This window comes from Engystomops pustulosus, chromosome 3 (genome assembly GCF_040894005.1).
Source record: "Engystomops pustulosus chromosome 3, aEngPut4.maternal, whole genome shotgun sequence".
Taxonomy (NCBI): Eukaryota; Metazoa; Chordata; class Amphibia; order Anura; family Leptodactylidae; genus Engystomops; species Engystomops pustulosus.
This window is the reverse complement of record NC_092413.1, coordinates 47,898,631-47,921,791: the sequence shown is the minus strand read 5'-3', so window position 1 is coordinate 47,921,791 and position 23,161 is coordinate 47,898,631. Positions and strand designations below refer to the sequence as shown.

The 23,161-nt window shown below is 42.3% G+C and overlaps 1 protein-coding gene across 1 annotated transcript in view; it reads left to right on the top strand.

The window, feature by feature from the left end:
- Window positions 1–4,863: 4,863 nt before the first annotated feature.
- Window positions 4,864–23,161, top strand: part of MRPS5 (mitochondrial ribosomal protein S5) — a 57,702-nt gene continuing 39,404 nt past the window's right edge. The window contains exons 1-2 of the mRNA XM_072140721.1: window positions 4,864–5,151; window positions 16,427–16,564. Coding sequence (XP_071996822.1) covers window positions 5,103–5,151; window positions 16,427–16,564 — 187 coding nt within the window. The 5' untranslated portion in view covers window positions 4,864–5,102. The remainder of the gene's footprint in view (window positions 5,152–16,426; window positions 16,565–23,161) is intronic.

Here is a 23,161-nt window from a genome sequence, read left to right as displayed (position 1 = left end):
CTACCCTCCTACCTAAGGGACACCACAGACCTATTGAGGAAACTTGAGGATGTTGTTGTGGACGAGGAGGTGCTTCTAGGTACCATAGACGTAGAGGCGCTGTACTCCTCAATTCCACACGACAAAGGCCTGATGGCTGCGAATTTCTTTTTATCTAGCAAAGGCAGACAATTTAGAGCACACAACAAACTAGTGTGCGATTTATTGAAGTACTCACTTACCCACACTTTCTTCCTCTTCAATGGGAAATGCTACCACCAGCTCAGGGGCACGGCAATGGGGAGCCCGTGTGCCCCCACGTATGCCAATTTGCTCCTGGGCTGGTGGGAGGCAACCGTCCTGTTTGGAGATACCCCGGGATAGAGAGAGCGGAAATGTTCTTACGCTTTATTGATGACATCTTTGTATTATGGAGAGGGGATAAGAGATCATTCACATCCTTTGTTGATAGCCTGAACACAAACGACATTGGCTTAAGGTTCACACATGAGGTCAATGAAAGATGCCTTCCGTTTCTCGACGTGCTACTGACCAAAAGAGAGAACGGGGACATTAGCACAACGATATACCGTAAACCTAGAGCGACCAATGCATTGCTGCGATGGGAAAGCCATCACCCCCTACCATTACGTAGGGGCATCCCCAAAGGGCAGTGTCTTAGAATAAGAAGAAACTGTAGCACTAAAAATGAATTCAAGGCACAAGCAAATGACCTCAGAGAGAGGTTCAGGCAAAGGGGATACCCGGATGGGATCCTTAAGTCAGCGTTCAAACACGCTGCATCCTTTAAACAGTCAGAACTGTTTTTGAGCACAAGGGATAAGGAGCCACCGGAGGGTCTATGTCGACTAATTGCGACATATGATAATGGTGCAGAGGAGGCAAGGAGCATCTTAAAGAGGCATTGGCACATTTTACTAATGGATGATGACATTAAGCAAATGGTGGGACCCAAGCCCCTGGTAACATTCAGACGGGGAAGGTCACTGAGGGACACATTGGTGCGTAGTCACTTTGTACCTCCAAGGGAAAAAGGCACTTGGCTAGAACGGAGACCCATTGGCTGCTTCAAATATGGAGGTAACTGTGTGGCTTGTCCCTATTTGAATGCATCTAAATCATTCAAGAGTAATGTGACTGGAGAAACCTTCACAATAAGGGATTTTATTAATTGCCTGTCTGTAGGGGTCATTTACAAAGCTACCTGCCTATGTGGTCTGGAGTATGTGGGGATGACCACGAGAGAGCTACGGAGACGCATAGGTGAACATTTAGGTGACATCCGCAACAACAGGGACAAACCTGTGGCAAGGCATATACATACATATCATGCGGGGAATGCTAAAGCCATCAGTTTCATGGGGATCGCAACAGTACCGGCACCACAGAGAGGGGGCGACTGGGGCCGCTTAGTACAGCAAACAGAGGCTGGATTTTTAGACTGGGCACTGGACTGGGGACTATGGCACCAAGGGGCCTGAACGAACAATTACAGTTCACATGCTTCCTATAATGGAATACGCCATCATATTCCACCACAGGCCACACCCCATTTCTCTCCTAAAAAGAGTGTCCTTACCCGGCTCTGGCCCCAAATATAAAGAAGCCCTAAGTAGTCAGATAATAAGATTAACACCCCAAAGAGGACTGACAATGCTGACGCATCCCCTTATGAGGGTCATACCGCAGATATGAGTTTTCATCAGATGAACTTAGATACAGAACCCATGAATCGGTCTCCACTAGACTACACCACCTTCGAGATGGCCCTTCTATATATAATACTTAACAAATCTCAGTGATGTGAGCACTGAAAAGTTATTAACTCTGATTGAGTATGAGCACATTACTTCAACTCATTTTTCCATCGATGAGAGACATCGTCCACTGCGTTTAGTTCAAGCACTGTTACAGCGGTTAACTGCAGGCATACAGAACACCAAGTTTTAACGCCACTAGTTTACCAGAAGACGGAGCTAGTGGCAGGGTTGCCGTAGCAACCATATACAAGACTCACTCCCGTGGAGCCTCCTCCCGATGACGCGTCGATAGGCGCCTCCGCTGACGTCATCACGATGCGACCTACTACGTGGTGCGTCTCCGGAGGACGCCGGCGGCGCAGTGATTGGGTGAGTATGAGGCGTATGGGGGCAAGACCATGAGTATTTAAAACACACCTGGGTGCTACAGTGGTATAGGAACCACACTATCACTGCAGCGTTTACAGGGAGCCGACACCAGGCGTACCTGCGGAGCGAGGTGTCACCATCACCCGCTCCTCATACATATATACCTCAGAATGACTCACAGAATTGTGGGCATCTAGCTTCTAATTAATGCATCCACTCTAAAAATATTGATACCCTCTGAAGAATCTGTTACAAGGAAGAAACGCGTCAGGGTGGAGAGGTGCGGGGTGTGAATAGGTGTCAGTATTGGGTACTGCCCTTGTAAGGGCGGGAGTCATTGAAAGAAGGGGAATAGGGACAGATAACTAAACCTATGGAAGGAGGGACTGACCTTCATCTACTGTATCTGCATCCCTGTGAGTATAATACGACTGCCCACCCAACTGCACACACGGTCTTCAGGAATGGTAAGACGCAATTTATCTATCTTATAAACGGCGTTACTCCTGGTAGACACAGAGTCTATTTTTGTTTGTTTGTTTAGTAGGGCAAGTACTTACCCAAGACCTGGGTTTTTTACATATTTTAAGGCATATCTAATAAATATTATGTTTTAACATGTACTATCGCTATTTGTTGCAAACTCTCTTGGATTCTACAGTTTTGTATAAAGGGTTAGTGTTCAACCCATTGAGTTAGCCACGAGGTGGCATTGGATTATTATTGTTGCTGTTTGGATTTATACACACCATATGGACACATACATACAGTATAAAGACACCATATATATATACATACTGCATATATATATATATATATATATATATATATATATATATATATATCATATACAAACAAACATACAGTATATAAATACACATATGCATACAGTATATACACACCATAAACATACATACAGAAGATACATAAGATACACATAGAGAAGATACACTTATGCACTCATACACATGTGTACATACTCACTGCCAAGCAGTCTTCTTATCCCAGGTGGGTGCTACGGCTCGGGCGTTCATAGTTCTTGTGAAACTAGCCGTACACTGTATGCTGGCATATATATGTGCAGTATCCAGGGAGGTGCCTTCGGTCAGCCAGCCAATAGTCACCCATTCATCGTTTGCCAGCCCACCATATTATATACGGTACAGATACAGTGGTATATGTTCACATATGGATAAAAAATATACAGATTCATACGGCACAGAAATACAGGATCGTAGAAATCATACCTTGGTGTGAAAGGGGCCTTTGAGTGTACTGTATTTCCAAGTTATGTATTACTACTAAACAGTTAATGCTTTTATTTACTGTATATACTCAAGTATAAGCTGAGTTTTTCAGCACAAAAGTTGTTTTGAAAACCCCTAACTCGGCTTATACTCGAGTCTATGAAAAAATTAACACTGTACTCACCTTTCCGACGTCCTTTTCTGCTTCCGATGCACCGGTGCCGCCTTGGGTCCTTCGGATCCTCTTCAGGTTCTTCCACTCCTCTTCGGGTCATCTAATGATGCCGGCGGCTCACAAACAATGACGTCGGCAAGTGGCTGACGTCATTTTGTGTGCTGGCCGAGCGCAAAGACCCGAAGAGGAGTGGAATGTCCCGAAGAGGAGCCAAAGAGGAGCGGAAGAACCTGAAAAGAAGCAAAGGACACGAGGCGGCATCGGAAGCAGAAGAGGACCTACGGGGGGATGTCGGAAAGGTGACTACAGTGTTATTTTTTTTATATTTTTTTACTACAGGGGGCTGGCATGATACATACTACAGGGGCTGGCAGGCTATATACTACTGGGGGCTTGCTGGCTATATACTGGGAAGCTGTGACCAATGCATTTGCAACCATTGGCTTATACTCGAGTCAATAGGTTTTTCCAGTTTTTGGTGGTAAAATTGGGTACCTCGGCTTATGCTTGGGTCGGCTTATATCCAAGTGTATACGATATGTTAAATGTATCTTTCCTGTGGTAAAGTAGGCTTTGATTGGCTAGCACCCTGGAATCTTCCAGCAATGAGTTAGAAAGTCTATAAAGATAGCTTCAGCTCTAGGGTTCGGGGCTTTTGGGTTATTGTCAGATTTGGTTAGTGATGGCCTCTATTCTGCAGAGGACTGACCTGGCTCCCTGGATATTGACCAGCCTAGTTGACTTCTGGTCTAGGCTGCGGTACTTGTTGCTGGTTCCGGATATTCAAAGAACTTCTAATTGACTACACAATTATGCTAATGAGCCAGAAGCACTTTCGGGGTGTTAACAGATCCACACCATGCTGTAGCTTCATAAGTTACAATGTGTTTGAAAACTTTCCCCTCCCACTGTGTGAGATTTAAGCAGCCAGAGGGAGTGGGGAAGTGCTGAGAGAGCAGGGGGAGGAGGAATCCTACTCCTACATAGTGTAACAGCCTGTGAAGCTGAAGATAAGAGCTCTTCGTGCTCATTAGCATAATTGTAAAAGTTAATTTTAGAAGGTAGGAGGCCATGGATAAGTTATAAGAAGAATAATAGAGTCAGTGACGTTCCTTATGTTTCTCCTTGTCACACTGCCTGTGTAGTGCACTCAGAGTTGTAGAGGGGCATTGGGAATATGGGAATAAGGGCGGGACATGAGGCGCATGCTGAGTGAGGCAGAAGACATGGGGCATCCACCTCTGTAAAGGTGAGAGAAGATGGGATCCAGGTCTGTGTAATAAATGACACATAGGGGAGCATGATGTGTGAGTTGGTCGAAAGCTCGGGGATGCAGACTCAGAACAGACATTGGATTTCTTCCTCAGCCTTCCCCTGCCCTCCGCTTCTCTGCTCAGTCCTCGCACTCTTCTGGCAGTGACATCACGCAGCAGCCTCCTCGTGTATGACGTCACGCGCGCCCGTATCGCAAACCTCGCTTTGTCCCCTCCCACCCAGTTTGGTCACGTGCTCGCGACGTCACGGAAGGTCCTTGAGCCGCTAGGAAGCAGCATGGCGGCGTTCAGATGGTGCAGCGGTGTCCTCCGCTCTGTGTGTAGAGGTGAGAGCCGTGTCCTGCAGTGCGGACGTCATGTGTGCTGTGCTGTCATAATGTAATACCAGAAGTATGGTTACTGTCAGGAAATCAGGGGTTAATCGCATTTATAAACTTTGTATCTTTGCTTTTAATTTACAGTTTTAAACATTTAGTTTTTTATCTGAAGTATCTGATGTTGGAGGGTGGGCACATATTAATTCATGTGATGATGTAGCTGCTAGGGCATGACATGGGGGGGACATGCTGGGAAGATTTCATACCTGAGGGGTCTGCACTGTGCAGGGTAAATGGGGAATATCTGTGGTACATATCCGGAGCATAATTTGAGCCTATCTGAAATAAAAGTTGCATGACCTTTGTGATGACTCTTGTCCCAGATCCTCCTCTCCTTATATATAGCTACCCCCTTATTGGGGTGCTTAGATCACAGGGCCTGCTCTGAAAACACTGATACCTGCTATGCTGAAGCCTTGGAGTCTGCCCTGTATGAGTCTCCAGCAGTTAATAACAAACTGATACAGGCATTCTCCCTCCATCAGTAATACCTGACCCCTTCCAGACTGTACAGAATGGCTAGGAAACAAACCCCTGGGTGCTTAAGATGTTCAGCGGCATATGCAGATTTCTGGCACATGGTTTGGATGTGCCCAATCCTTCAGACATACTGGCAAGAGGTGACAGCATTGCTTACTAGAGATATGTTTGTTGGGGGTGGTTGATGAGGAAGCATGTCAACACCATACACACATTTTTCTCTTGCTAGAAAGGTTATTGCTTTAAAATGGATGGCAACACAACCACCCACTCTCTCAATATGGAGAAAATTGGTAAATTTGGTCCTCCCTTACCATTATTTTATATATAGGGGAAGGGGATGCCCGGATAAGTTTAATAAGGTGTAGGGACAACGGTGCGACTCCTTGGAGACACTTTATTCTGTCAATACATTTACGTCACAACTAAGAGCACTACTGGATATTAATACCTCGGGGGGGGAAGTGACATGGGGGAGGGGCTGGAGTTTCTCACTAGAGGAAATCTAGTAAGTTAGTACTCTATAACTGATGAAGAATGGACGTGGTCTAGCAGTAGCACTGTTGAGTGTTTGTGTTTTTTCCTGTTCAAATAACTTGTGTAAACGCGATGTAAAGACATAACACTGTATTGTGATATTTTCCTTTATTGTGACTGCTGTACAGTCAATAAAACAAGTTTAAGAAAAAAAAAAAAAAGGCGCTGAGTCCCGTAACGGAAAAATGTGCTCAAAAGTCTGAATCGACACTTTTTTTGCCATGCCGCAACACATAAAAAACATACTAAGGGTGAGGTCACACATGGCGTTTTTGGTCCGTTTTTAAACATCCATTTTCCGTCCATTTTGGCAGTTTACCATGCGTTTGGCTGCTTACAACCAGTTTATCTATTAAGATAATTGGGAAAAACTGACCAAAAACGCCATGTGTGGCATCGCCCTAAAACTGATCTAAAGGTCTCACAGTCCCCAAAATGGTAGCAATGAAAACGTTAGCTTGTCCCAGTAAAAAATTACACATAAGCCAACACCGTTCTCCTAAGTATGAAAAAGTTATTGGAGACAGAATATGGTAAAGGTAATCATTTTTGGGGGGGTACATAAGTTTTTAATTTTTGGTAAAATCTATTAACACCTATTAAAACCTATATAAATTTGTTATCCCTGTGATCATACTAAACCATATTAGAGATGGCATTAGGAGTGTATAGTGAAAGATGTAAAAACAGAGCCCACAAGAAAATGGCGCAAATGCGGTTTCTTGTCATTTTTACCACATTTTGAATTTGTATTTCCACTTCCAGTACAAGGGATGGAGTATAAAATAATGTCACTAGGAAGTACAATTTGTTACGCAGAAAATAAGCCCTCAGACACCTCTGTACAGGCGGTCCCCTTCTTAAGGACGCCTGATTTACAGACGACCTCTAGATAAAGACGGACCCCTCTGCCCGCTGTGACCTCTGGTGACGCTGTCTGGATGCTTTGCTTTAATCCCAGACTGCAATGATCAGCTGTACGGTGTCTGTAATGAAGCTTTATTTATAATCCTTGGTCCAATTACAGCCATTCTGCATCTACAATGATAAAATATATAGTTTTGACTTGCATACAAATTCGACTTAAGAACAAACCTATGGACCCTGTCTTGTACATAACCCGGTGACTGACTGTACATGGGAAAATAAAAAGTTATTGATTTTTGAAAGTGGGGAGCAATAAACAGAAAGTAAAACGGAAAAAGCCCATCAGTAGCAAGGGGTTAATATTCCCCGATACCACATGATAAAAAGTCTACAAATTCTCTGGGACAAAGGTTTGTGGTTCACACGTAGCCTTTTGGTTGTATTTGGAAATGCAATCCAAAGGCTCAACTTGTGATCACTTATATTGATAACATTGCTTTTCCAACACGTTAACAGAACGCAAAGGAAAAGCAATCTTGCCTCAACGTGCGATTGCAGGTCGAGCCTTTGGATTGTTTCAAAACGCCAGCAAAATGCCACATGTGAACATGGCCTCAGGGGCTCTACAAACACGTGATGTCGCCTGAAAACTATCCTGCCCTACAAAAGCTCAATGGCTTCTTCCCTTCAGCGCCCAGCCATGTGCCCTGGTAGTGGGTTACATCCACATGTGGGGTGTCCTCTTACACTGCACAATATATTCTTAGATGCATTTTCTCCTTTTATTCAGTTAATGTGGGTACATTTTGCAGCTAAATGAATGTATTAATGATAAAAATTTGTGAACTCCGATCAAACGTTAATTTTGTTAGAATTTCTGTAAAATGCATAAAGGTTTAACAAGCTTCCTACCTGCTGTTCCATACCTGTTGACTAGTTTGAGGGTGAAGTTAATAGAAAAGGGTGATATGTGGGGGTTTTCTATTAACAAAACTTCCAAAACCGCTATCGAAATGCCTAAGGTCCCTAAAATAATTTATTCTAAAATTTTCTTGAAAATTTGAGAGCATTCTGTTCAATTTATGATCTTTCTAGCGTCGTAATAAAACAAAAGGACGCTTATAAAATGACACCAACACTAAGCTGAGATATGGTACATGTTAACTAGTCTTACTGCCCAAATTAGTTACTATCAGTTTGAAAAACAGAATATTTTGAAGTTTGAGAATAGTTATTGAAAAGTTGAATTTGGTAAACATTTAGAAAAAATTAGCTAAGTTCAAAATATATCAAAATTCCCCACTAACTTAAAGTACAAAATGTCATGGAAAACAAACTCAAAAACAATTGGGTAAGTTAGTCTTCTAAAGTTATAACCGGATAAAGTGACACGTGCTGGTTTTGAAATATAGGCCTTGGTCATCAAGGCGCAAATGAGCTTGGTCACTAAGTGGTTAAGGTTGTTTTGGCCCTTTAATAAATGTTCTTATGCTCTACTTGTGTGTGGGATTTTTCTTTCAAAAAGTCCCAGCACATACAAGCTGGAGTGACTATGCGACTTTTTAAAAACGTGAATCTGGCTTTGCTCAGTGTCGCACCAGTTCATGCCAGTATAGTGAACCTTTGAGCAATGAAAAGTTTTTTGCGTTTTTTTTTTTTTGACGCCAAGAAAGCCCAGCAAAACCAATAATAATTGCCCCCCATATGTTTTTAAAGCGGTGGCATATATTATGGATGAAACGTGTTGTATGAAAGTTTCGCCTGTAAATAATGTGGGGACCAGATGTGTGGAGAGTCGGGAGGTTTAGCGGTACAGCCAGTCCAATTGGTTTTGCAAAAAGTATGGAAATATGCTCTTCTGTGCCAATTCTCACTGTATTACAAAGATAAGAAATGTCTGCATGCTAACATTCCCACCAGGGCTATTGTGACCCTCTAAATACTGGTACTGATATGTTGTTGGCCATCACCGTCGTCCCATGCCTATGCCACAATAACTGATTTGTTTCCTCTTTCTTATTGGGCGATTGGTTCTCTTGTAGTCAAGTTGTTCTTCCCTATAAGCTAAGCTGTGGTTGCTAATATGGAACATGATAGAAAGTTTTCCAAATATATTTGGTTACAGTGAGAACAGTACAATGAAAGCTGGAAAATCCAATCCCACAAGAAAATGGCGCGAATGCATTTTCTCAGTTTCATTTTTTTCCTAGTACATGGCATGGAATATAAAATACTGTTACTATGAAGTGCAATTTGTTAGGCAGAAAACAAGCCCTCACACAGCTCTGTACATGGAAAAAAAAATATCAAAAGTTATGGACTTTTGAAGGGGTGGAGCAAAAAATTAAACCGCAAAAACGAAAAATGTCCTGGTCATTAAGGGTTAATGTGAGCTGCAGGAAAATGTAAGCTAAACGGAAATGCGGAGTTCATTTCGGTGATGCTCAGGAAACGAGTATATTTGACCAAATTTGCTTTTGGACACAAGAGCCACATAATAACCAGAAATAATATTACAGGCAGTCCCCGGGTTACTTACAAGATAGGGTCCGGAGGTTTGTTCTTAAGTTGAATTTGTATGTAAGTCGAAACTGCATACTTTATAATTGTAGATCCAGACAAAAAAAATTTTGGCCCCAGTGACAATTGGAGTTTAAACATTTTTTTTTTGTAATGGGACCAAGGATCAGAAAGCTTCACCAGAGGTCAGAGGGGTCTGTCTGTAACTATGTGTTGTCTGTAAGTCGGGTGTCCTTAAGTAGGGGACCGCCTGTACTTCTCATCTTGAACATACACTGGACTGCTTATTTCACAAAGTTTATTGAAAGGTTACAGGAGTTGTCCACCTTCAGCAAATAATTGATATTGTTTGTGTAATAAAAGGGTATACAATTTTCCAATATAATTTCTGTATGAATTCCTCACGGTTTTCTAGATCTCTGCTTCCTGTTATTCTATTGGAAGCTTCTATGTTTACTCCAGTGGACAGAAATCTCCATCTCCATGGACCAGTGCACAGCTCGTTATATTACAGAGTGTGATTCTTGGGGTGCGACCACCTATTCAGTTGCAGTTTTTGATGTCCAAAGTAAAAGGAGGAGTAGGAGCAGCACCTTTCAATTTTTTCTAAACCCATTATCACCCACACCTGCAGATGCATTGTGTTAACATCATGTTAATGTTTGTGTTTTGTAAGCGCAAATGTTGGCATCAATTTTGGCATTCTTCAGCGGATGCATTGTGTTTTGTTGCATAGCTTGTGTCATTTAACAGCTTGTGCACCTGCGTAGCCATGACTTCACATCACCATGGACAGATTTCTATCCACTGGAAAACATAGAAGCTTTCCATAGGACAGCAAGCAGAGATCTAACAAATTTTTTTCAAGAATTGATGCAAAAGGTATATTGGAAAATTTTATAATTTTCCTTACATAAACCATATCAATTATTTGCTGAAAGTGGACGACCCCTTTAAGTTCTCTTAAGTGAGAAAGTAGAAGGTATTGTTGTGGCAAATTACACATTTTGGTGTATATTTAATTAGTTAAAGGTATAACCCTTAAAATGTTTCTTTTATCTGGGCATTCTCATTTAATTCATCTGATAGATATATATATATATATATATATATATATATATATATATATATATATATATATATATATATATATATATATATATATATATATATATATATATATACATACATACATACATACATACATACATACATACATACATACATACATACATACATACATACATACGTGTGTGTGTGTGTGTGCTATTGATGCATCTGACCACCTTGATTCAGCATTCATTACCACAATACTGCTGCGGGACATGCAATAAGTCCCAGACATTCCATATGTAAAACTATTATCTTCACATTGTTGTTCCTAACACATACATATGGTCCCAATCTTACAGACAGACCTCCGGGTATTAGCGGTGGGCCCTCTTCTGTATGACGACAGCTCAGAGTAATAAGAGGTCAAGGATTGGTGGGGGGTTGGGCTATAAAAACAATAAACATTTAATACTTGCCCCTGCTCCCATTCACCTGCGGTGCCATATGTCCATGCCGCTCTGTTTGTTTACAGAGGTTGGCATTTCCGTTCTATAACAGGTACAGCGTATATTTGAGCTATGTGAAATGTATGACTGGCACTTTGTTGCCTATGGAGCAATAACTATGGTTGCCTGTAATGCTGTAGTGAGAGGTCGTGTCACTTTCGTAACTGTGTCCCCACATTGGAAGACGGGGAAGAGCCATGATCACCTATTTAGAGCGTGCACTACCTCTTTTTTATATTGTTCAGCTCACTGACCTTGTGAACCAGACACATCCATGAAAGCTGCACTTCAGCAGAACTACTTGTAAGTGCTACTAAGAAGGTGGAAGATCCCTGTTATGTATTCATGAGGCTGCAAAAAGCGTTTGAGTTTGCAGTTTACAAGCACAATAAGAGACGCAGCTGCTGCCGGGAACGTTAAAAGACCTTCTTTTGGGCCTTAAGGGATGTAGTCATTTGTCATTGTAAGCTGGGTGCAAGGAGTTGACTGGATTACGGCTGAGTTATCAGATCTGTGTTCACTGTAATACCAGGGGACAGGACTCGCAGTATATAGGGATACTAATAATGACCCTTTGCTGATGATGAATTTTGCCGAGTCCTGGATCATGGTTCTTTCTTGTGACTTTTTCAGTTTTCTCCTGAATTCTAAGGGAAACCTGTATCAGGTAAAGTAGTTCAAATGAGTCTGGTAACTACCTAGCATCAATCCTGCTCGCTAGATCCTCACCTTCTTGTTATCAGCATGGGCAAAAAAGAAGCCTTAAATGAAAATCAACCACCAGGAGCGAGGATTGTAAGCCAAGTACACTTACATGCAGTTGTCTGCCCCCTCTGGCAGGATTGGCTCTTCTTTTAGCTTCTTAGGGTAAAGACACACATGGCATTTTTAGGCCATTTTTAGTTTAAAAAAACGCATGCGTTAAAAAACGCCCTAAAAACGCCACGTGTGTCTTCACCCTCATGCCTTTGTTTAAAAAAAAAAACAACATGGGCAAAGAAGCTAAGGGTGCGGTCAAACGTTGCTCTTGTTCAGGTGTGTGTCCCCTCCGGCAGAATCTGCTCTTCTTTTAGGGTGCAGTCAAACTTAAAACTGCATCGCAATTAGTTTTGGGCTGGTTTTAGGTGGTATTACTTATTTTAACAAGTGGAAGACATGAAATCACCAGGTGAATGACATTTGTGGAACAGCTTTCTCCTTCAAAATCTAATTCACCCGTTCAGTTCATGTCTTTCACCTGTGAAATTGACAAAACTGCACCTAAAACCACCTCAAAACTAATTGCCATGCAGTTTTAACTGCAACGTGTGACTGCACCCTAAAAGAAGAACAGATTCTGCCGGAGGGGACACACACCTGAACATAAGTGGGTTTGGTTTACAATCCATCTTGGAGGTAGATTCCTTTAATTCGCTAGGTCCTCCCGTTGATGCCTAAAGCAGGTTTTGCTGCGGTTTTCTACTGCTCTCGTGCCGGCAGGACCCGTTACCGCTTCTCTCTTCTCCGCTCCTTACAGCATTGCACTGAAGGAGCCCAATGCAGAGAGGAGCAGAGCCGGCGGTCACGTGACCACTGGGCCTAAAGGGGTTAACCAGAGCGGAGATTAGATTGTGAGCCCCAGAGCCCCCTACCCTGTCTAGCTATATAAAGAATTATTACTATTATTATATCTGCTTGCAGTTGCCTATAGATGTCTATGGAAATGGTAGGTGGAGGTGAAAGTAAGGGCCTAGTAGGGCAGTCCTATTCCTGCAGCATTGTTTAGGGTGTATGCAGAAGGTGCATAATGCAGCAGGATTTTGTTAGATCTCATTTACTCTGACTGCAACTACTGTCACACCTATGGAAACTACCTTGAAAGTATTTCCTATAAGCACCTGGCCTAAGTGGTTTTCAGTTGTGGTAAAATGTTTAGGAATGCCTACTTACTTAGAAATACCTACTGGGCTGAAGACAGTACAAAGGCAGGCCGGCCACATGGAAATCATGGCTGAAAGCCCTGGCAGGAACCAGATGTCCTCAGTAGAGTTGAGTTGACCCAAAATGTAGGTCTGATGTTTCTCCAGTCCTGGTCATACTGTTGGATTGGCTGCCAAGCAAATTAACGCCCTTAACAACTAGTCATTGCTATAACTGGACAGCGCCATTTTAATTTTTTGCCATTGCCAAGTCTACTGTGAAATTTATTTCTTGGACCGGACATAATTCTCCCCAGTCTGTTAATATGAGACTTGAATGGTGCCGGGTCGGGGAGACCATTGGAATCACAGGAGTGGGGGCCAATATCTTGGCTAGCCACTTTGAAGATGTAGATGAATAAGTAATACAAATGTTTTAATGAACTTTTAATGTTAATAGCTGATGTTTTATGTTCTCAGCATTCTGTACACACACAACTAATTACAATACATGCAAATTGTATTAGCCTTTGGAGCCTCTTGGGCTTCTGTGTGGTTTCTAAATCTCTGAAATTGTTTATTTGCTGCTCTCCTTTTCAGTCTCTTAATTAAAACATAAGAAAATAGGTTTGCAAATAAAACAAAGCTTGAATTCTGAATTTGAGTGAATTAAATTTAACCTTTTATTTCTAAATTGTCAAAGAAAACTCTACATGGTACTAGAAACTAATTATCCACTTCCATCTTACTAGGGTAAGACGCTTAGAGCAGAAGTGAAATAGTAGCTATCAAATGTTTTTTGTGTGTGTATATATATAATATAAAATATCTTTCTAATGAATGCCCCCATTATTGGCCCTCTTTCTGCTGAACTCCTTGGTTTAATGATAAAACTGAGTTGTGTACAGACAAAACCCTTAAAGCAGATAACATTCAAGAGCTTCAGTCACATCTATACTGCCTAGCATGTCTTCAAGCGTAACTGTAACGTTATTGACTAAAAATAGTTTTAGAACCTCTGGACAGAGCCTTTGACGACAATTCCAAAGATACCTATATCATTCTTCTGGCTTCTTCAGACTTCCTGGTGTTCAGAAGACATCTTGGTTGTGATATCAGCTAAGCGCAGCGAGGCCAGAGCACTGAGGGCATTCACGTGAACGCGCAGAAACAGCTTGGCCAAGCAGGACACAGAATGAGTGTTACTGCTTGTGCAGAGAAAGGGAGGGAAGTCATAGAGCACTGGATCTTTGCATCATGGTCAGAAATGATCATAAAGCAAACTACTACCCCACAAAGAAAAAGATGCATTACAACATGTCCACCTACTACATAACACCTACATAGGAATAAAAAGATAAATACATGGCAACATCTTAGTATGTGTACATACATACATACATACACACATACACATATTTATTTATATCACACAGTGAAACCTCTCCAGTCCCTGGGTTACTTACAACACAGGTTCTGTAGGTTTGTTCTTAAGTTGAATTTGTATGCAAGTCAGAACTGTATATTTTATAATTGTAACCCCAGTCAAAAAATGTTTGGCCTCTGTGACAATTGGAGACACCTTTGATAACGGTTACAGTTGATCATTGTAGCCTATGGCTAAAGTAAGGTAAATTACCAACATCCAGAGGTCGGTTTGTAACTAGGGGTCGTCAATAAGTCGGGTGTTCTAAAGTAGGGGACCGCCTGTACTCTGAAAGCTGCCCACATCTGCAGACCACTGCTTTCCTGTGCAGAGAGGTTTCACTGTAAATATACTGTGCTGTGTGCAGGATCTGATGCCATTCATTAAAGGGAACCTATCAACAGAAGGCACAATTTCACGGGTGACAGGCTGCAATAGGCACAGTATAGTACATTACATAACTGTTCGTTTCAGATCTCTGCTCCCCTCTGTCCCTGTAATATCCCTTGATAAAGCTTACCTGGCAAGTCCTGGCCAAGTCCCAAGTTCACGTCTCTTTTCAAATCTAATGTTCGTTTGTCAATGCCCCCTACTCGTTAATATTCTATTCCTTCCCTTTCCACATCCTATCAGCTCCTAACCTTCCCTCTCTGTCACTGGCTCATTGCACACCAAACCTTGCGCATGCAATGGGAGTCCTACACCCACACGCCTGCGCATAGTTTGTGTACCTGAGCTCTGACAAGTCAGACGGCACAGAGAGGGTGAGCTGATAGGATGTGGGAGGGGAAGGAATAAAATATAAACGAGCGGGGCAGTGCCTAGCGTTATGTTAATTGACGAGCAAATGCTAGATTTGAAAAGGGCCATGAACCCGGGAACCTTGGCCAGGACTTGTTGGCAGGGAGCCCGGTAAGCTTTATATGGGGATATTACGGGGATATAGGGGAGCAGAGATCTGAAACTAACAGTTGTGTAATGTACTATGCAGTGCCTATTTGGACCTGTCACCAGTGAAATTGTGCCTTCTGGTGACAGGTTCCCCTTAAATTCGATGGATAGCCTGAGCTCTGTGTTTATTTGAGCATTCAAACGTTCATACATACGCATTTCTGCAACTTTCAAACACAAACTGCTTTGCTTCATACTATTCCTGGGGCAGATGAAGACCGCCAATGGCCGTATGAATATTATATCCCCCCCACAAGTCCGGAATTCACTAACTACATATGGTACTAAAATCAAGCTTCTTGGGGAATGAAGGATGTGTCCCTTCTACCTGTTCCAATCTGCTGTTTCTGTACTTTGGAAGGACCTTAAAATGTTCTGAAATGGCTCTTATGTACATGTGTATTGAGAGTAGGAACAGCTATGCAAGGATTTCATGAATGCAAGTTATTCTCAGTATAAAGTGTGATGGGTGGTTTGGGTGATGGGACCCTTAGAAGGCTTGGGCCCTGAGCTAACGCACAAACTGCTTATGCTATAATCTATTACTTGGTGGTTGTAAGATTTTTCAGAGATTTTAAGCGTTTGGGACATTGACTTGCCAATTGAAAGTTACTGCCATTTAATTGTGGCTTTGGCCGCTCAGATTATTCACACACGTTCACAGGAATAGGACTAATAGGCCCTGACGTCAATAGGGCCATGAGGCCTAATCAAGATAAAACAATTATTGAACCCTAACCTAAACCAATCTTATTTAGTCTGTTGACTTCTGGGCCTATTGGTCCCATTCCTGCCCATTCTTACGGCATTGGCTAACACCGCCTTTGCGGCCCGGGCATTCACGGCAAGAGGACGGCATAGTGCATGAGGCTTACACAAATTTTTAAATCTGTTTCACTAGTAACGGGGAAGCCTATTGTTTTCTTATGGTAGACTGCATTGTCTGACAAAATCTCATATAATTAGTGCATTTTTCTTTTACACAGGTGGGATCTCTGTGCCAGAGGTAAGAAGCAGCTGCATATTCCACAATTTGGCACTTATACAAGAACCATGCTCCCGATCAGCACTTCACAGCATCTCCATTCAGCAAGCAAGAATGTCAAGCAGCTTCTTCAGCAGATGTGAGTTGTCCCATATACTTTTTACTGTGCTGCTTCTGTGCTTTTACTGTATTATATTTAAAGGAGATCTACCACCAAATGTAAGGATTGTAAACCAAACACACTAAACACTGTGTGATCCCTCTGAGGGATCTGCTCTTCTTTAAGACCTTGCCCCTTGCAAATTTTCTCCAATGTTATCAGCTGAATACAGATGTGCTACTTTTTGTAAAAAGGTGCAAAAATAAAGAATCGCATACTTGCTCTTGTCAGGCATAGGGAAGCAGTTTGTGACAAAAAAAAAAACTCCTAAGACACATCTGACCGGCAGAATAAGAAAAAAAAATTCCAGGTGCAAAAAGACAGATATTTGTCCCCAATTGTGTAATTCAGGGCTGAGCCTTTGAATGGAGTTTCAAAATGTCACGTGTGAATGCAGCTTTAGAGGTTTTATTTCCTTCTCAGTAGCAATAAGTCGCCAAACTATTCCTGTTTGTTCTGGAGATGTCCACTAACCACACCTCTTATATGTCTGGGTTCACATAACGTTTCTGGTATACGCTGACTGTATACTTTGGGAAAGCTCCAACGTTGAGTGAATCCATTGACTTAAACAGGCAGACAGAGGCATATTATTGACCAGTATACAATGTACACTCACCGGCCACTTTATTAGGTACACCTGTCCAACTGCTCGTTAACACTTAATTTCTAATCAGCCAATCACATGGCGGCAACTCAGTGCATTTAGGCATGCAGACATGGTCAAGACAATCTCCTGCAGTTCAAACCGAGCATCAGTATGGGGAAGAAAGGTGATTTGAGTGCCTTTGGACGTGGCATGGTTGTTGGTGCCAGAAGGGCTGGTCTGAGTATTTCAGAAACTGCTGATCTACTGGGATTTTCATGCACAACCATCTCTAGGGTTTACAGAGAATGGTCCGAAAAAGAAAAAACATCCAGTGAGCGGCAGTTCTGTGGGCGGAAATGCCTTGTTGATGCCAGAGGTCAGAGGAGAATGGGCAGACTGGTTCGAGCTGATAGAAAGGCAACAGTGACTCAAATCGCCACCCGTTACAACCAAGGTAGGCAGAAGAGCATCTCTGAACGCACAGTACGTCGAACTTTGAGGCAGATGGCTACAGCAGCAGAAGACCACACCGGGTGCCACTCCTTTCAGCTAAGAACAGGAAACTGAGGCTACACTTTGCACAAGGTCATCGAAATTGGACAGTAGAAGATTGGAAAAACGTTGCCTGGTCTGATGAGTCTCGATTTCTGCTGCGACATTCGGATGGTAGGGTCAGAATTTGGCGTCAACAACATGAAAGCATGGATCCATCCTGCCTTGTATCAGCGGTTCAGGCTGGTGGTGGTGGTGTCATGGTGTGGGGAATATTTTCTTGGCACTCTTTGGGCCCCTTGGTACCAATTGAGTATCGTTGCAACGCCACAGCCTACCTGAGTATTGTTGCTGACCATGTCCATCCCTTTATGACCACAATCTACCCAACATCTGATGGCTACTTTCAGCAGGATAATGCGCCATGTCATAAAGCTGGAATCATCTCAGACTGGTTTCTTGAACATGACAATGAGGTCACTGTACTCAAATGGCCTCCACAGTCACCAGATCTCAATCTAATAGAGCATCTTTGGGATGTGGTGGAACGGGAGATTCGCATCATGGATGTGCAGCCGACAAATCTGCGCCAACTGTGTGATGCCATCATGTCAATATGGACCAAAATCTCTGAGGAATGCTTCCAGCACCTTGTTGAAAATATGCCACGAAGAATTGAGGCCGTTCTGAAGGCAAAAGGGGGTCCAACCCGTTACTAGCATGGTGTACCTAATAAAGTGGCCGGTGAGTGTATACTGCAATGTATACTTAAGCTATATCTTTGCATCCTGCTCCTTCCTGCTGAGGGATGTATATATTGTATAAGCATACAGTTGGATACCTCTTTTCCATATGGTGTCTGCCTGACGTGTCCTTATAACATATGGCAAAAACGACAAATGAACCCGGCAGCTAGCTCACGGCTGCCATAGACGTGCGCTGCATATGGGTACAGTGTGGTGAGCACAAATTTGTCTCACCGTACCATGTCTGAGTCTGGCGGCCACGCCACGAGGGGTCTGTCAGGTCCTATTCCTGCCCGGATAACCGTGCTCCGCTTACCTAGGGAGAGGCAACCACCTTCTCCAGCCGGATTGCACGGCACACGTCTGCTCATGCCCATGTGTGTATGAGGCCTAAGATTGCTTGTCAGAGATTGTGGCAGTTTGGTTTCCATTCTTTTCCTCACACTCAGGTTAGAAACTTGAAAGACATAAGGTTACAGTGATGGGAAATGAGACTTAACCGAGCAATGATGGTATTTTCAATGTGAAGACATTACACCTCTTACATAACCTTCTGAAATGATGAATGTTCCTTGCATTGTGCTGGTGTAGCTCTGGTATCTGCCTTGGTCTCTAATAATGATGTATATGGAACAGCACAATTTCCTTTACTTTCTGCTTTCCTTTTTTTATAATACTGTATAATCTGTGTCTCCTTTTTATCGCTCTGCTCTTATGTCCTTCTCTGAGATAAAACCCAATCTCTTCATAGACATCCACCCAAATCCGTCTTGTCACATTGTTACTCCTGGTCCTCGTTCTCCATAGTGAGACAATAACTAATCTCACAGTCTCAGTTTCTGCATCTCTGAAAGGGTAATCAGAAAGCCGCAGAGACTTGTTTCATTCTATACATCCAGGTTTGGGGGCTGAAATCACTGTGCCGCTTTTGTTTAGTTTCTCTGATACAACATGCGCTGACATTGGTGTTCTTATAGATGCACACAATAATCTCCCTTCATTGCTGATATTCAGCTTTTTATATGATTACTGCATCAACCTGTTTGATAGATTACTTTACCCTTTAATGTCTTTTTATTGGGTGCACAATTACCAAGGATATGTGAATATTTATTTCCTGGTAATACGGTGCAGTGCTGCCCCTTAGTGGTAACATCTAGCATTTTCAGTAGCTCTATTATTTATTGCATTTTTTATATTTATAGAGAGGAACCCTTCTCTTTGATTCTGTTATTCTGAATAAGGAAATTATTGTTTTGGGCCAATTGATATCGATGTCCAATATATCCATCATGGTCTTCTGTTATTTACAGTGGAAAAAACTGACGCAACCACTATTTTTTCCCCCACTATTGGTGAGGAATACATGACAAAAGCTTCCCTTCTGTGCATCAAACCTGATGGGGAATGGAAGACCTTCTGTTCACTTTCCATATTTCTTCTACATAGAAATATGAAGTAACAAACTCTGATGCAAATGTGAACTGGAACTTAAAAAATGGGGGAAAATTCACCATGCAGCAAATCTGTAGCGTAATAACAGTTAAGTGAATGGGATTTATAACAATCCCATTCACACATAGCAGAAAAAGAAAGAGCATGCTCTATATTTTCCAGCGTTTACAATTAGCGTCATGTTTTGCTATGGGGAGGGGTGGGGAGCAGCGGTCACCCGTCCTACTCCCTGGCGCTGCTGTGTGCTCGCCCATGCTACAGCCGAGCAAGCATACAGCTGTGGGAAAGCAGCTCAAAGGAAATCTACTATTTGATTTCATACATCTTGAGAATGCTGTAGCTGAAAAAAACAATTATAAAATTATAATTATAAGGCGCTTCTGTGCCTGGCTCTGGCGCTTCTCCTCTCTCATTAAGTGTACACTGCTCCAGAGAATAATGTAATCACTGTGTTTTGTGCCTGACAGGCAGAAGTAATCAATCGCTGCACCATTCCCCAGTTGCTGTGTATGAGTGATCCAACTCAGGTTGATTAGTCCTGTTTGGACAGTTCAGGAAGCTCTGTGTAATGTTTTTATCAACGGCAGGCTGAATGCAATCTAGCTTTCCCAAGGTCCTGTTTCATCAGCAGAACACCTCAACTCTGGGATTAAACAAGATGTGTTTCTGCATCAGTGTAGCTACAGCATTCTCAAGGTATGTTTGGTTCATAATGCATAAAATCAAATGGTAGATTTCATTTAATGCAGATTCTGTTCTGGTGAAAGTGAATGATCACTGCTCTCAGCTGACTATTATCACACACCAAGTGATCATGGATTAATAAATATGAGCAATTAATAGGTCATAAAGTATCTCCCCTAAAAACTCTAACGGTGGTATCCTACTCTGTAGGTTCCCCAAGGCGTTGTCATATCAGATACAAAGATTCTCAGACCTCTGCTGCGCCTCATTACCTGCATATTGAGGTTCCTGACTCCTATCTTTTTGTCTTGTGACTGATCTCGTGATCTCGACTCCTAAATTGAACTTGACCCTGGCATCGGTCTTGGAATGCTTAGTCTGACTTGACTTGTTGGTTGTGACTTTCGGCTCCAATCCCAACACTCTGGCCTTTTACATCCTGACCAATCTCCTGGTGACGACTCTTGGCTCAGTTTCTGACAATGATGTCACTTTGTGACCTTTACGTTCCCCTTTACGTTTTATTATCATGTTAACATCCATGTATTCCAAGCTGTTAAATGTTAGAGGTTTTAAGGGGTAAAAAAAACAGTCTATAAGCAAAGCTGTTAATCAGCGTCTTGCAAATATATTTCTAATGTGTAAACAGCATTAGACTCTTGGAAACCCTGCTGTTACAATCTGTTACTTGAAGATTTTAGCATCTGGAGGTATTAGACTAAATTAGCTGCTCAATGCAAAACATTGCCTTTTACTTTTTCTCTTTTTTTTTTTTCTTAAGAATACAATGATAAATTATTATTATTTTTATTATGTGTCCTATTTAACTACAGTTGTGAAACCCTTGTGCCCATAGATAACTTTATATAAACCTCTTCCTACCCCATTGCAGACGTGTGCAGGCCTCATTCATGAGGATGCAGCATAAAGATTTGTTAGCCAAAGAACCAGCTGATAGAACAGATGCATTGCCGGAGGAGGCCCAGCAAACTGAACAAGCAGGCAGCTGGAAATGAGTGAACCTGTGTAGGGAAATGTTAACATAGTGTTTAATCGGTGGCACTTGAAGTTAATGAATAAAACATGACTGTATTAGGCCTCTTTGACGCCACATTTTTAGGGTACGTTCAGACATGGCTGTTATGGTGTACCACAGTGCAATACCATCCTATGAAAGTTGAACTTTTTTTTAAAAAAAAGGTGCCCCACTGCAAGAAGACAAACATATGTCCATCTGTCTTTCCAACCACTGAATGTAAAAACCCCTTCATTAACAAGGTTTCATCAACATTGAAATATTCTTTATAATTCCACATTCTTTTTGCATTTCTTATCCATTCGACCCAGACCACCATAATTATTTCTTCTGAAGGCTGCAAGGTTTTTGAGACCCCTTTTGATTCTTGAATACCAATACTGCCCCCTTAAAGGACACCTGTCATCAGGTCTCTGCCACTAGTCCTGACACCTCTACCTGTTGGAGCAGCTCACAAGGATCCCATCGCAGCCTTTATCTAGTTATTTCATACATTATTCATTGTAAAATCACATATTTTTTATCAAGTAAATGAGGCTGGTCACATGGTCAGAGGCAGTGATGTCACCCCTGTTACCCCTCCCCTCTCCTCCCCCTGCTCATGTCTGTGTGTAATGTATAGTAAAGTATTGCTGGTATCTGTGCTGCATCTGCTGACATGCTGCATCCTCCTAATACACAGGTGAGAGACACAGACATCAGCTACACAAGTACCTGACATGTTCTGCTGTAACATGGCTGCCTGGAGCTGCTGTATCTCTCCTATATACACACACATGCACACACAGGCTGCAGGGGGCGTGGCCACCAGCACCAGGAATAACATCATTATACAGCCTCACATCATTATACAGGCTGTCAGTCATGCACTGGGGGTGTGGCTGTGCCTCCCACTCATGAATAGAGTGGACAGCTTGAATATGCTAATGCTTCATTGGACATTTCACAGGTCATTTGCATACAGCTTTAGGACCTCATTGCTTAGGTTTACAGGCATGTAGAGGGACAATGAAGGGATAGAGGCAATGCTCTCTAATGGCAGTTTATGAAAATATATTTAGTTTAGGGGGGTTATTTTGCATGACGGGTTCTCTTTAAGATTTTATCTCTGATCCTGCTTCGTTCCATCATATTTCTTCTAGCATAACATATATCAGTGCTTTTCGCTTGTGAAGCCTCTGTCAGGTGCATAAAAAAAGCTCCATCCCTACAAGGTGCTCATAATTTGACTACTTAGATATTTTACACCATCTATATAGTATTTAGTCTATCCGCATATATACACAATTTATTTCATTAGTGAACAGAGGAAGGAGGCACCCTATGAAGCAGAGGTCCCCCAACTGCTCAGCTGTGACCCAAGCCCGTGCCATGGAACACAGGGGCCCGGACCAGACCTGAAGCACTGTGTGAGATGGAGGGAAAAGTTATATTTTTCAATACCCTTGCAGCAGGCCTCTTCACACCTGCTAGCTTCAGAGCCTCACACAGCCGTGGAGAAGAGGACTGCTTTGGAGGTGGGTATATGATTGTTTTTCTTCACTTTTTTTTTTTTGTCGTCTTTTCCCCTTGCA